We start from the raw sequence: 15,732 nt of genomic DNA, 5'->3' as shown, positions 1-15,732 counted from the left end.
CCTGACGTTGGATGCAGCCTATTACACTATCTCCTTTTACCCTATCATACATGAGAATATCATTTTTATCGTTGTTGTTGTTGTATAATATAATATGAGCATGAAGCCTAATAAAAACTAAACATTTTTTTAAGAAGACGAGAAGGAAAAAAAAAGCATTTAATCGGCTCATCGCTTTCATTTTTAATTTTTTTTTTTTTTGGATATCCACACGCTAAAAAAAAAGAAGAAGCTGAAATTGAGTGGAAATAAATAAATCCGAAAGCAAAGCAAGGTTAGATGCAGGCCCGGTTAATCTAATCCCCAGATTCCCACTCTCTCTGCTTTATTTGCATCGCCATCTTCTTCACAAAGCCGAAATTCCCAAGGAAACAAATCTGGCGAAATCTTATGGAATGACGGATTATCAGTTAGCACCCACCACGAATCTTTGGACGGACGATAATGCTCCTTTTATGGAGGCTTTCATGACCTCCGATATTTCTTCTATATGGCCACCGCCGCCGATATCCTCTGCATCGACTTCCACACCAGCTGCTCCTGCTCCTGCCCTCACTCAAGAGTCTCTCCAACAGCGTCTCCAAGCCCTCATCGAAGGGGCTCGCGAGAGCTGGACTTACGCCATCTTTTGGCAGTCCTCCTACGATTACTCCGCCACTACGGTGCTGGGTTGGGGCGATGGCTATTACAAAGGAGAAGAAGATAAAGGGAAAGCCATGTCCAAAGCTTCTTCCTCTTCGCTCGCCGAAAAAGAGCACCGTAAAAAGGTGCTTAGAGAACTTAACTCCATGATTTCCGGATCCACGGCTCCAGCCGACGATGCCGTCGACGAAGAAGTCACCGACACCGAGTGGTTCTTTTTGGTTTCCATGACGCAGTCTTTCATCAACGGCAGCGGGCTCCCGGGGCAGGCCTTTTTCGATTCGACTCCGGTTTGGGTTTCTGGGCCGGACCGGCTTGCGAGCTCCATGTGCGAGAGGGCGAGGCAAGCACAGGTTTTCGGTTTGCAAACGATGGTTTGTATACCGTCGGCGAATGGGGTGGTTGAGTTGGGGTCAACGGAACTTATCACCCAAAGCTCAGATCTGATGAACAAAGTTCGGGTTTTGTTTAATTTCAATATTGGGATTGAAGCTGGTTCTTGGTCTATGAGTAACAACACTGCTGATCAAGGCGAAAATGATCCATCGTCGCTTTGGATTAGTGATCCAAATCCTGGAGCCGAGCTCAAGGAAAGCAGCAACAACGGCAACAACAACAACAATACTAGCAATCAGCATCAGCAGATTCAGAAGTCACCTCAGTTTTGTGACAATCGTAGTTCAAGTAGTTTAACTGAGAATCCGAGTTCTGTTCCTACTGCAAAACAGCAGCAGCAGAGCCATCCGCAGGAGCAGAGTTTATGCTTGAACTTCTCCGATTATGGCTTTGATGGGAGCAGCAGTGCGAGGCATGGGAATTTATCTTCTCATGTGTTGAAACCAGAAGCCGGGGAGATATTGAATTTTGGTGAGAGTAAGAGGAGTGGGAATGAAAATTTGTTTTCAGGGAACTCGCAGCTCGTGGTGGAGAATAAGAAGAGGGCTCTTACTTCAAGAGGGAGCACTGAAGAAGCCATGCTTTCTTTTACTTCAGGTGTAATCTTGTCTTCTGGTGTGGTGAAATCAAGTGGGGGTGCTGGGGATTCGGATCACTCCGATCTTGAAGCTTCTGTCGTTAAGGAGACCGATAGTAGTAGAGTCGTGGAGCCGGAAAAGAGGCCTCGAAAACGAGGGAGAAAACCAGCTAACGGAAGAGAAGAGCCTCTGAACCATGTTGAAGCCGAGCGTCAGAGGAGGGAGAAGCTTAACCAGAAGTTTTACGCCCTGCGAGCCGTCGTTCCTAACGTGTCCAAGATGGATAAAGCATCACTCTTGGGTGATGCTATTTCATATATTAACGATCTTAAGTCAAAGCTACAAAATGCAGATTCAGAGAAAGAGGAGTTGCATAACCAATTAGAGGCAATGAAGAAAGAGTTGTCGAGTAAAGAACCTCGATCCACACCGCCATCACATGATCAAAACCTCAGGATGTCTAACCACCTTGCCAGTAAATTGATAGATTTGGAGATCGATGTGAAAATTATTGGATGGGATGCAATGATTCAAATCCAGTGCAGCAAAATGAACCATCCAGCGGCAAGGGTTATGGCTGCCCTGAAGGAGTTAGACCTTGAAGTACACCATGCCAGTGTATCAGTAGTGAAAGACTTGATGATCCAACAAGCCACCGTGAAGATGGGGAGCCGGTTTTACACGCAGGAGCAGCTAAAGATCGTCCTAACGTCCAAATTCGGAGATGCAAGATAGAGAGTATTGAGCAGAGCTTGATCTGAAACAAGCAATTCGGGATCAATAGAACTTGATTGAAGATAATCGTTTAAAATGGCTGGATAGCTCCGGGATGTTTTAAGGCTCCCGATAGCACGAGCTCTGTAGAATACGGTTCTATTTTGTTCGTAATAGTGTTTAGCATAGTTAATAATAGCTTGAGAGTTGATCTTAATCAAGGAGGAGGTTAACTGGTTTAGCAGGGGGGTTGATTTTCATAACCTTCAAGGCTGATGAACATTGTTGAGCTCCAAGCAAGTGAAAACAACCTCATTTAAATCTTGTACCGTGTCTCGAATTTAATGTAAATAGATTGTCATGGATTTAACCTGAATGAAGTAGTTGTGGTTTGTTGTTGTCATGAAGCATGCATGGGCACCTTTTAATCAAAGCATGTCGGGCATTTGCATTAGCGTTTCGAGTCATTTTTGAACAAGCACAAGAACAAAGGGGGCATTTGAAAGTGTTGCTTTCACTGTTCCTGGAAGTGATTTTTTTTTTCTTGCACTTAACCATTATTGTGCTTGTTACCATTTTTGTCGAACATACACTTATGGGGTGTAGATGCTCATACGTTTTCCTTTCAGGATTTGGGTAATTTTATATGCCAGAAATGCACCGACATTTTTGACGGGGAAAAAAAACCCTTTCGTTTTTTGTTTGTTTTGGGCTAAAAGGAAATAATGAAAATGAGGGAATCGTTGAATATACGATAACACGTTTTTTTTTATTTTAAATATTGGTTTTCTTAAATTAACGAATTGATAAATTAACTGAAATTCATGTCATTATTGGTAAGCACGAATTGATACAAGACTCAACGCTATGATGAAATACGCATCCTTATCATCTCATCTTCTTAAAGCTCCAATTCCTCCTCATCCCACTTCTCCTCACCAGCTTAGGTTCGTCGTCGTCGTCGTCGTCTGGCACGAACATCGTTCGATCCCCGTATGCGATCGTCTTTAGCCGGCGGTGATCCTTTTTCGACCACGTCGGCTCGTGACCACTTGTGATTTGATCATAACCTGTGGTGTTTATTACACCCGACCAACCGACACTTTCTTTGCTAGTTTTCCAGCTATCTTTTCCTTTAAACAAATGAACATCCCTATCGCCGGACGAGCTTGATCTATGCTGCCAAGCCAAGCAATCCATTGGCTTTGTGTACTTTTGTCCTGGGGATCTGATGAATGTTGTTTGAAGGAGAAGGGGCCGGGTTGGAAAATTTAACAAGTTTTAAAGTGGGTAATGAAACAGTTTCTGTTATATGAATTTAGAGTTTTCGCCTTTCGTTCTACCATTTTCTGAAAGAGTAAACAGATGCTTCTTCGAACACAGCTAAATCGATTCTAAATAGCATGCTATTCTTGATTCCACAACAAATAATTCTTTTGCAAATTAAGCTAATAAAATGAGTAAAGTTCAAATTAAAATAATTTATATTAGTCCTCAAATTATAACTCATTCTAAATCAATTACTAAACTTTAAAATATTCAATATCAATCTACAAATTATCAGTATCATTTCATTTCGATTCTTTTTTTAGCGTGTCATTAACTTCACTAATATAGAAAACTAATATAATTTTTAAGGTCCACTATTATAGAAAACTAATCTATTTTTTCAACACTTGTTATTATGAATATTTACTTGAGTAACACCTTATAACCATAACAATGACCGTTATGCAGTAATAATGATATCATATAAAACTACAATATTCATAATTATTATATACATAATAATATATGTTATTAAAAATTCATACAGTACTTATAATGACCGTAATATCACATGTCTGCGATAAACACATCACACAATCGAAAATACAAATATAAATTATAATTCAAATCGCTTTAATTTTTAGATTCCTACAAGGTCATCAAAATCTCATAAACGGTCTCCGAAGGTGCATTAATAAAAAAACAGACCGTGATGTTATCTGTTTATGACACGTGGAAGGGTGGTGCAGACATGATCTAACGTCAATTAATGTCAGTTTGTTGACCATTCTACAACTTGTAAGATTTTAGTCAGTCTGCAATAATCTTCCATTTCTGGTGGCCATTAAAAGTTTAACAACGCCATTGTTGTAGCCTAATAGCTTTGTTTCCTGCCAGGTTTTCAAATCGATTGACTTCAACCCTGAACTGAGTCGTCTTTTAGCGGCCATGTTGGAGTGAATTGTAAATATCAAAGTTTGAAAAAGATGTGGTAAGTGTGAACTCATTCATTATGGAAGAGAGAAAAGTCCAAAGGTTCGCCAAAGATGATTACCAAAATCTAGGAAAGAAAAAAAAAGGGCAAAACTTTGTCTGAGATGAAGATGGTAGAGTTTTAGTTCATCTGCATCCTTTGATTTCAATTTAGAAAACATAAAGAGGAAGAAGAGGATCTTCAGAACAATTGGTATTTTTTTTAACTTTTATCATCTGCACTCTTTTTATTGATCACTTTCTGGTGGAATTTTATGATGTGGGGTTTGATTGTTGGAGTTAGTTATTAAACAACCACTTCATCTGTGTTTATTTTCTTTTCTGGTAATCTGGGGCCTGCTTTTCTAGTGGAAAGTTTGGTGGGTTGATTTTAGGGTTGTGATTTGGAAGTCAAGCTTTCTCCTTTTTCTTATTGTCAAAGATTTTAGCTGGTGCTTGAGGTTGGAGTTTTTTTTTTTTGAGTTTCTGGGATATTCTGTTGAAGGTTTTGAATGTTTTGGCCTCGTGGGTGTTTGTAAAACCTGAGATTAGTTTGCTGCAGTTAAATTTGTTTTTCGAAATGGATAATTCGAAGAATCGGCTTAACGATCCACTTGCTGTGGGCAAGACAGCAAGAACATAAAGAAGAGTCCATTGCATCAACCCAACTTTGCCAGTAATGGTGCTAGGCAACAGCCTCAGCCTCAGACTTACAACATAAGCAAGATCGACTTCCGGAACATCGTTCGGCAGCTCACCGGTTCACCTTCGCGCGATGATCCTTTGCCCAGACCCCCTCATAATCCTCCCAAACCCCAAAGTCTGAGGTTGCTGAAAATTAAGCCTCCACCATTGACACCAATGAACCAACCTCATGCACATTGTCCAGTTCCCCCTGCAGCTCATTAAAACAGTAGCTTAGCTAGACCAGGTTAATATGGACAACCATCCCCGGGAATGTTACTACCTAAGATACCCGGGGATTCTGTTTGGGCAAACACAGCTGAATCTCCGAATCTCCGATCTCGGCTTATATGGGATACCTTCAAACCTCTCTTTTAGATCCGAGTCCACTTGGAAAACAAGTTCAGGGTCAATCTCATGCTCCACCACCGTCTTTGGGCGGTGTAAATGGTGCTGTACCATTAATGCCTAATCCATCTTCTCAACAAATGAATGGTCCTATTCAACCAATGCTGAATCTCCCATCACCAGGGATGAATGGAACTGCCCTTTTACCTTCACCAACTTCACAGTTTCTTTTGCCATCACCTACTGGTTATATGAACTTGCTGTTCCCCCCCATCACCTTACCCTTTTCTTTCGCCCCGGGTTCAGTTTCCTCCAATGACACCCAATTTTGCTTTCTCACCCATGGTTCAGTCGGGGATTTTACGTCCAGGGCCTCAACCTCCGCCTTCACCTGGCGTTGCGTTTCCATTGTCGCCTGGTTTCTTTTCCTTCCCAAGTCCTAGATGGAAGGGTTAACAATCCTAGCTATACTTGCTGAGGACCAGCCCCTTCTCATGGAGATTAAGTGTGAAAATATATTGTATACTGCTGCTACAAGGATCTTCATGGAACTTTTTTCTTCTACTTAGGAAATTAGTGGAGATCAGATAACTCATCTGGCATCTGGCAAGGAGCTGTAACATTTTAAGCAGGTAGGATCACAGGCACAGGCAATATTTCTTGTTTACTTGTACCGTTGTGGACTAAATCCTAATTAATTTTTTATTTTAGACCAAGTCCAGATGTCTGATTTGCCTCATATTAATATTGGATTAAAATTAAACCCAGATTTATTTGCAACAGTATTTGGATTACATGCAGTTTTGAGAAGTTGAAGCCACAATTAATCTGTTTGGAAATCCGTTTAAAACATTTTTCATTCCTACTATACCCTACAGACATAATAGCTAAGATTATGGACAAAATTCATCAAGAAGAAACTGAAGGCAAACTAAAAAGGCAGATCAATTAGCAACCCAGTATTTTCCAATGTGACCACTTGGGAGATGACTTTTTCCCACTTTTGCTGCATGCTTTTTCTTTCGTGCTGCTCCTCTCGTTCCTCTTAAGAGGATTTGGCTCCTTCTTTTGTGGTAGCATCGTTTCGGATTCTTCCTGCACCAAAACAACACAATCGAATCAGATATTACATTTCAGTGACATGAAAGATCAACAGGAGAGACGGTACCTTGATCTCAGACCTGGACAGAAGGGGCTGACGAGCCTCCTGCATGAGAAGTTGATTCGAGTTGAATGTCGGTAACGAGCGAGGAACCGATTGCCCCCTGGATCCTCGACTGGAAGATGCATAACCGGACGTCGATGTCGAAGTGCTCGACGTGCTACTGGATTCCAAATCCAGACATAGCTGCAACAAGGAAAAGGTTGATGATAAAGCAATATCGCCAAGATCGTGTCAGAATCCGTTGTTTTTACCTGGAAAAGTTTGTGTTCAAGAGACGTGACCCTGTCGGACAAGGAGCCTTTGAAGTAGGCTTCCCTCATGGCCAACTCCAATGGCAAACATGCTTTCTCCATCTCTTTCTGCAAACTTATTTTCCCTTCTAAATATTTCATCTGAGTGAAGAAGAAGAAAATAATCAACACCCAAAGCATAAAACTGGAAGATACACCCAAAGGGAGAGTGACTCACGATGAAATCCAAATGATCCAACCTGGAAACCAGAGGCATTGAGGAGTGTTGATAATTTGTTCCACTTTCCATTTGATTGTTTTAGAGAGGTGGAACAAAGTGAATGTGTTTTTGGGTAAAGATATTAAGACTGGAAGCAGTTACAAATTCCCTCCTTTTTCTGTCAGTTTATTCAGCCAGCAATGCGCTTGTTCGTTACTGTATGTGGCAAATGGTCTCAACAAAAGCTATAAAAGTATAGGCTTAATTATACTTTTCGTCCTCAAACTTCTAAAAGAATCATTTTAGCACCTATACCTTTTTCCTTTGTTTTTATCCTTAAAACTTCTATTTGTTTTTGTCAGACAAAAATGTAATAGTCCTATTAAGCTAACATCAATTATTTTATTTTATTTATGACTTTTTTACATTTTTAATAAATTTTATAAACTTTACAATTTTTAATAATCTAAATATATATTATCAATTTTAAATATATCTTTTTGGATTTTATTTATTTTTTCATGCAAAAGAATAAATAAGTTAACATTAGTATTAATAAATAAAATTAAATAATTGATGCCAGTTTAACATCTTTATTAATTTCTATTGGTTAATTTAATTTGACAAAAAGATTAAAAAGTTTATAAAATACTCAAATATTAAAATCACTTCTTTAGAAAGTTTAAGGATAAATATTATTAGGTCAAAATAATATATAGCCTAACTTTCCATTTGATTTTTTTCTTGATTAATCTGAGATAAGTACAAAACAATATTTGTTTAAAGATAATTCTCAACATTTTAACATTTTATACTCACTCCTGACATCTATGATGCTCGAACTTGAGTCCTCAAAGAATAACTTTCAATCTGATTTAATTAACTTAAACTTCAATTGAATTATACTATATAGTCATTATAGGTCCATTTCACTTCTGAATAAATGCTAAAGACAACCTTAAACACTAGGAGAGAGAATAATGAAAATCAATGGAATTGGAATCAAACCCGGAGGTGCAAATGAGATTGTCAGAAACTGTTGAATATAAATTCAACAATAAAAAATATCCTCGACACTTTGCCGACTAATAGCTGAAAATATATTTCTCTTCTTTAATAAATTCTGTAAGTCATCAGAAAATAGCTGAAAATATACATATCCGCAATTTATTACACACAATATATCAGTCACTAAGTTGGCGAGGACGCTTCTGTGTACGACTCCCAAATTAACTTAGAAAACTATCACTGTACCATCTCCTTATTTCATACCATCATTCTATATATTATAACCTGAGCCAAACTAAAAAAGTGACAGCCTTGTGTTCACCTCTGGGGGTACCTTCCTGTCTGAATCAAGTTTCAATACTCCGCTGCCATTCGGATCAGGCAATGCAAGGGACAGAGCAAGTGAAGGATCTGTGTCACCACTTGTTTTTCTTCCCCGGTATTCATCTTGCAAACCGCCTTCCAGCTTAAAAAATGGGGGCACATTTCCATCATGGGAAGAGCTCTTTCCATCCCTAAGCCTAAGCTCAAGGCTTGAAGAAACATACGGATCTTGTTGTCTCCCACCGTTGTTCGAAAGAACTTGCTGCTCCAAGGACTTCCACCTATTACCCTCTGAATCTAATCGAGAAGCTATCGCCATATTGTCAACTCCATAGCACTTGAACTCACCACTGCTAGGATCTTGAATATTTGTAGCAATGGCACCTCTCTCGTTTATATCTTTAATGATATTATTACCTATGTTCGTCCCACTAATAGGACAACTCTTCTTGACGTCATGCTTTCCATCAGCTTCTGTACAGCCTGCGGAATACTCTAGGCTTTCTTGAAGAGGACAGTTGAGATCAATTTCAGGTCTTCTTTTCAACTCTCTTTTTTCTATCTGCAGGAAATAAGATCGTCAGCATTTGCCCTCTAGTCAATGGCACAAAAAGTCCTAAAAGAAAACAAACCAAAAGGGCACAAAAGGCGATAACAAAACAATGCATCGACGGTGACAATATTACACAAGGACATCAAAGATAAAACAACACAAGCTACTCTTTGCTTGAAATCACTATGCATATTCCGCAAAGATACAATTTTCCTATGCCTGATAAATGCCTCAGAAGAAGCTGACATCAACTTTTAAGCACAGGAAATGCTCAGCCTAACGATACGAACCACTTTCAGACAACGGAAATAAAAAGGGAACTACCCACATTTTAGAACGTTTCTCCCCACCACCACAACACCTCTCTCTTTTTAGTGGCCATATGTTAAAACAAACAAATAAAAGCAACAAAATTACCTGATATGTGTCTGCCCCGAAAAACTGCTCATTTTTTATTTGGTCATCAACTCTGCCCACTTGTTGACTACAACTTATTTGTAAATCAGGGGGTTTTTGTTCCCAAGATGCTTTGGTTTCACAAACTTCAGCCATTCTTCCAGATGTAAATGCCTTTGAGTCGAGCAAGGTATCGGCATTTAACATTTCTTGGGTGTTATGAGATGCCGAGGACGCAGATATATTTTGACTTGACTTTCCAAAAGGAAGCAAATTCTCAGAAGCAGACACAACCGGAACCTGTTGTGGAAAATGAACCATCTTTCCTCTTAATACACCCCATAAAAACAGCAACTTATTCCAACCTGCAAGGTTGAAAATTCATAAGATTTAGCCAAGAAGTGTCTGTCAATTTCATTTTGAATGTAAAGATGAGTTCTTACGCCGAGATTTTTCTGGAAGAAGGTTAGAGGAGAATATTAAAAGCTCAACCGCGCCAAAATTCCCTTTGAGGCTGAAGTCATTCTTGATGATCCTGTCCAACAAGTTCTTATAGCTTCCTTCATAACTGCACAAGAAGCATGAAAAATGGTCAAGTTATCTGGGAAAAAAAATTAGCTCCTCCAAACAATGAAAGACATTCACAAACCTATCATGATCTTTTGCAAAAATGTAGAGAGCAACATTGTCTTCAGTGGCCCGACTTCTCATGAATTGAGTGGGCCACATGGTCAATCGGGGTGCTTCCTCCAACGATATCTTTTGAGGGAGTTTCGGCACTAGCTCAAGAACTTTATCTGAGGCGTAAGTTGATAAGTGCACTTGCATTCCATCACAAGTAAATGGAAGTCCGCTGCTACTCTGAATTTCAAACTTGCCTCTGCAAGACATGTCAAAAGGTATGTATAAGACAATTAAAGGATGAGCAGTGAAGCAGTAAGATGTCACTTGCAAACTTCAAAACAAACAATGAAGGAACAATAACCATACTGCCATATATAATCAGGCTGGGGAATAGCTGAAATCCAAGTCGCGTGTGCTTTAGAAGCTAAGCTAGAAGAATCTCTCAAGCGAGGATGCTCGTCATAGTGGACTTCGGCATTTGAATGCTTAGTACTGATAACTGGCACTACTTCCATAGGGTACTCAACATGCTGCCTAACATTTACAACACTCTTTTTCTCTTCATTTGCAGAACCTCCTTGGGCAGGATGAACAGATCTTTTTAAAGAATTATTTGATATTTCATGACTGGATGATTGAGGCAGACTATTTTCTCCTAGAGATGCAGTTCTTTTATTAGCCATTGATGCAAATGAATCACCGATGGCTAATCTCAATTTCTTTTCTGTCTTGGTTGAAAACTCTCCTTTTGTATACCTCGATACCTTCAAATCCTCGACATGGGAAACACTACGACCTAATTTAATGTCATGATTACTATTATTCATGTTATATGACTTAATATTCTTCGATGACAGAGATTTAGTTATCATTTGACCTCTCCCCTTACTCTCACTTGCAACGGTTTCTTTAACCAATCCTTCATTGCGGCATGTACTTTTATTGAGCTGTTGGACATCCTGTTTCAGGGTTGTAGTGGAGAATGATTTTGATTTAAAATGAAATCCTGCAATGCCAGAAATAAGAACATTTTAAGTTGGTCAACGAGACGAGTACAAGTTAACACTACAACGTAATTTAATGTTATGGTTACTATTCATGTTATATGACTTCATATTCTTCAATGACACGGATTTAAATATCATTTGACCTCTCCCCTTACTCTCATTTGCAGCAGTTTCTTTAATCAATCCTTCATTGTGGCATGTACCTTTATTGAGCTGTTGGACATCCTCTTTTGGGGTTGTAGCGGAGAATGATTTTGATTTAAATAGAACTCCTGCAATGGCAGAAATGAGAACTTTTTTGATTAGTCAATGAGAACAACATGTTAACATTCTAATCAATAGAGCACAGCTTCTGCCATTAGGAGGTGTGAGAAATATACCCCTTGACGCCTGAGCTTCTGACGACAATTTAGGTGATCTACCACTTGATTCTGTAGGAATGCACACAGCTTTCTTAGTGGTGCTACCAGAGTGGTCTCCAGATTGACGCTTTGAAGTTTTTCTGCTGGAACTACATGGATTAGGTGATTCCAAAAATGTCCCCAAAGGCCTTTTTTTGGCTAATTGTAAGCTGTCAGCAGGTCTCTTAGAAGAGAACAAAGGAATTGAACTAGCTTTACACACTTTGCTTTCCTCAACCTCCAAAGCTTTGGTTTCTGGAGATCTTTTTAAAATCCCAACTCCCTCTAATTGCTCTAGCTTTTGGTTCTCATTATCTTTACTGCTGACAGCACATTCCTCACACATCCAATCACCTTTGGGAACGCTATCCATCTTCACTCGCATGCAATAACTGGTTCATGGAAATGGAATGTCAACATTTCAGTATCCCACTAGAGAAAGAATTTGCCATAAAAGCACAAGCATACTAAACTTGCATGCATGAGAGAGGGTGATATGGGACCTACGTGTGTTCTGCCCCATCATTACACTTGCTACAAACAGCAAGCAACTCCTCTCGTCCTATGTCACCACATATATCACAAACTTTTACCTGCTTAACCAGAGACAACAATTAATATACAGAAGGCCTACTCTATTAAGCGGTGAAAATATAGCAAGCAAAGAAAGAACAAACTTCAACACTAAGGATTTCATGGTCATAAAGATAAGATGTGAATTGGATGCCAAAATATAAGAAACATCATTTCGAAGATATACCACCCCTATAACTTATAGTTAGAATCTTATGAATTGCTCAAGTAGCTATTTTTTTTGAATGAGCTGTATAAAAATACACCATTCAATGCCATGTAAAGTCAAATTAAACTTGTTGGCAGCAATTTAAAGCTTTCCCGCCATCATTTTCTTCCCACCTAGAAGTATAACCTAGTTTTAGCCATGTTAAGCCTAGTTTAAACATGCCTAACACAAGAATGTAACAGGAGTAACATAACATACATCGTACTCTATGCTGTCTGGTCCATCACTGCAAGAAGCTGGCCAGGATCCAATAGTAGTTTCCTCCGTATTGACTTTCTTAACCACTGTAGTCAACTTTACTTCATCTGTTTGTTCTCTTTCATTTATTCTGGTATCAACTTGCATAGAGTCGGCAGAGTTATGTTCGCCACCAATCTGACTGCCAACCTGTACCGCATCTGCTCTTGCAAAAGATTGCACTTGTTCCACAGAGCACTCAGAGTGTTCTCCCTGGAAACGATCACTAAATTTTAGTTTCAAATTCTAAGAAACTTCAAGGCGATTCACCACATAAAAGATAAGGAATCTCAAGAATTTAAAATACCTTTGCTGAGCTAGCACCAGCACGGGAATCTCGTAATGATGAAATTTCAGAAAAGTCTGATTTATTTGAACAACATAAAATCTCCCGAGAAGACTCATTGCATAATCTATTTGACTTCTTTCCACAAGGACCACCAACTATACAACAAGAAGCACTTTCAATCTCAGAAAAACTATTGATTGAAGCAGAGCTACAAGATGCATTTTTCTTGTTTGCATCACTGTTACAGTCGCCAGCCCTTGTCTTCACATGTTCAGACCCACAAATATAGGAGATGTTATCTCCAAGGCACTCCGAGGCCTGCTTCTCAAGCTGATTCGAGACTACCTTATCATGAAAGATTGATGCTTTTAATGAAGTGCAGTTTTTTGCACTGGTCTGATTCAGGTTTGGTTTTATAGTCCTCTTAATACCTTCCGAAGTGTTACAATCACAGCATGTTTCTCCACTCTCTGCATTTTCAGAGGATTCATGACTCAAACATGCACTGAGAGGGTGGCTTGCCACACTGCTTTTATGATGTCCATTGCATGGACTATTTACCCGAGGAGATGACAAATCAGCATCATTAAAAGAGCAAACATTACTTCGCTTTCTCCGACAAGCTTCACCTGCAAACCCATTGGTCTTTGTTGCCATTTCTTCAGAATGCACATGTGGCGAACATAAAGGAGCACATGAGTTGCATTTCACAGATTCGTCTTTCAAACCTAATTTACCGCTTGACAATTGTGCGTGACAAAGTCCTTCAGCTTTAAGTGATCCCTGATATACATAGAGAATCACAATCAGATAAAAAAACAGTGATATACAAAAGAACTCAACAAGTTTTTGATGTTCAAGAATAAAAACTGCCAGAACAAGATTAGCAAGAATCAAACAAAATAAATAAAACAATATCATAGTAGCAGAGAAATACAATATAGATAGAATGACCGAGGTTTTCTACTTTCTCCACATGTCCTACTTAATGGTATAAAAGGAAACAATATTGCATTTAGAGGTAAACATATAAAGAAGAAATAGAAAACCGCATGTGTTTTCACGTCATCAGAGTATTAATTAATAAGACAAAGGAAAAATAAATGTCTTGATTCGGTAGAAGCTGGGATATACTTCATTAAGTACCGGTGTAACCACATTTTTTTCCCCTTCCTAGCGAAGGAAAAATGAATATCACAATAAAACAATTACAACTCATTTCAGAATATGGAAAAAGGATGCTTCATTAATTTCCAAAGTGCCCACATATCACAAATGAAGCTCAAGAAAATGAAATTTTAAATCTACTTTGAATCCACATGCGTCAGTCTGATGCCACATAGTTCCCTTCTTTAGGATACAATGCAAATGGCAGAAATAACAAAAGAAGGTATAACTTATTTGCTTGATTCTATTGCTTCTACTCATTCAACTCAAACCAACATTCATGGAAGGAAACAAAAAGTATCAGAATAAATCAGTATAAAACAAAACCAGTCTCCATGCAATGAAATAACCAGCACAAAATAACATGAACTAAACTTGCAAACACAACAAAATTATCACAAAAAAGCCTGAAGCCATATAAAATATGCATAATGTAATTAACTTACAATTGATTTTTATTCATTGAACCATAATTGACAGAAACCTAGAAAAGAAATTCATTGTGTCACCACATAAACATTTCTCACCATATTCGACGGAGCAGGAATGTCAGAATCATCGGCAAGCTTTTCTGAACAGAAAATTCCTTTCACCATTGATGTAACCTGCACACATATCAAACAAGCAACATGAACTTCATTCATTTAGGAATATTGAAATACACTAAAAGCTGAGGTACATTCGATCGATTGAGGCAAATACACGATATAAGAACAGAAACAGTGAAACAAATAAATAGCTCGCTTCCTTTGAGTGGATTAAAAGAATCAGAAATCAATTTTGCAATATAACATGCAACAGCAGAAATCAAGGACTAAACCACCAAACACTTCTAGAAGTAGTAACATGTATCTATAAATTGAATAATTCATATATGAAGAAGAAACACGGTCTCTTCAACTTTACCACAGATCTTGAAACTAGAAACAACAACAAAGTAGACAAAAAGTCTTGAGCAATCAAGCAAGCATTCAAAAACAAATTAAAGAAAAACAACACAACGAACTGAATTATTCGAAAGAAAAATACAAATCCAACTATATAAACGTAAAAAGGCGTCGACTTTGTTTATAAGTAGGCGTGATCAGCGATCCAAAACCAACAAAACTGAACCTAGAACCAAAAGAAGAATAAGAAGAAGAAAAAAGAAATCCCATGCCTTTAAATCCTCACTTTTAACCCAATACAGTTCGTTTACTCTCTTGAACTTCACTTTTATCATGCCCCAAACAAAAAAAAATTAGAAAAACCGAAGACAACAACCAGGAAATTCAGGCTAGACAAACAAGACGACCATAAATCATTTTAAAAAATTGCCATGAAAAATCAGGAGATAAAGAAGCATAATTTAAAAGACCCCACATAATCAAAATTAAGTAAATTGACTTATTTTTGCTTGCCTTCCTTTTCTGGCCATCACCCCTCCTGTTTTCTCTGCTCTCTCTGTCTACTCTCTTCCGAGGTGTATATATATATATATATATATATGAAGCTAGATTTTTTATTTTTTGAAGTAACGCCGTGCGTGTTACGTAGACCGTACCAGATCTTATGTTTTATACGCCGTAGACTTTCCACTGATCAGATATTTCTAGATGCTAGCGCTTCCGGGAACTTCCTCGTGGTGTCGATTCTTTGACGTTTGCCACGTGGTGATGAAATGGTGGTCGTGCCTACATCGGATCAATGCTAGGTTAACGGGAAGT

At 38.5% G+C, this 15,732-nt stretch overlaps 2 protein-coding genes and 1 pseudogene across 2 annotated transcripts; 2 read left to right on the top strand and 1 right to left on the bottom strand.

Annotated features, from left to right (window-relative positions):
- The first annotated feature begins 299 nt into the window (after positions 1 to 299).
- Positions 300 to 2,569, top strand: LOC120199492 (transcription factor MYC2-like). The gene has a single exon (XM_039200548.1). The coding sequence runs from the start codon at positions 396 to 398 to the stop codon at positions 2,349 to 2,351; it is 1,956 nt and encodes a 651-aa protein (XP_039056479.1). The 5' UTR covers positions 300 to 395; the 3' UTR covers positions 2,352 to 2,569.
- A 2,063-nt stretch (positions 2,570 to 4,632) lies between these two features.
- On the top strand, positions 4,633 to 6,317 carry LOC120199493 (annotated as a pseudogene).
- Positions 6,318 to 8,338: 2,021 nt separating this feature from the next.
- LOC120199491 lies at positions 8,339 to 15,483 on the bottom strand. Its single transcript, XM_039200547.1, has 12 exons — positions 15,427 to 15,483; positions 14,554 to 14,631; positions 12,878 to 13,642; positions 12,532 to 12,783; positions 12,039 to 12,124; positions 11,511 to 11,923; positions 11,334 to 11,402; positions 10,490 to 10,778; positions 10,149 to 10,379; positions 9,943 to 10,067; positions 9,521 to 9,864; positions 8,339 to 9,112 (listed from the first exon to the last, which is right to left on the bottom strand). The coding sequence occupies exons 2-12, from the start codon at positions 14,620 to 14,622 to the stop codon at positions 8,522 to 8,524; spliced, it is 3,234 nt and encodes a 1,077-aa protein (XP_039056478.1). The 5' UTR covers positions 14,623 to 14,631; positions 15,427 to 15,483; the 3' UTR covers positions 8,339 to 8,521.
- Positions 15,484 to 15,732: the final 249 nt, after the last annotated feature.

Source organism: Hibiscus syriacus, unplaced genomic scaffold, assembly GCF_006381635.1.
Source record: "Hibiscus syriacus cultivar Baekdansim isolate YM2019G1 unplaced genomic scaffold, ASM638163v2 tig00005459_pilon, whole genome shotgun sequence".
NCBI lineage: Eukaryota > Viridiplantae > Streptophyta > Magnoliopsida > Malvales > Malvaceae > Hibiscus > Hibiscus syriacus.
This window is presented reverse-complemented; position numbering and strand designations above follow the sequence as displayed.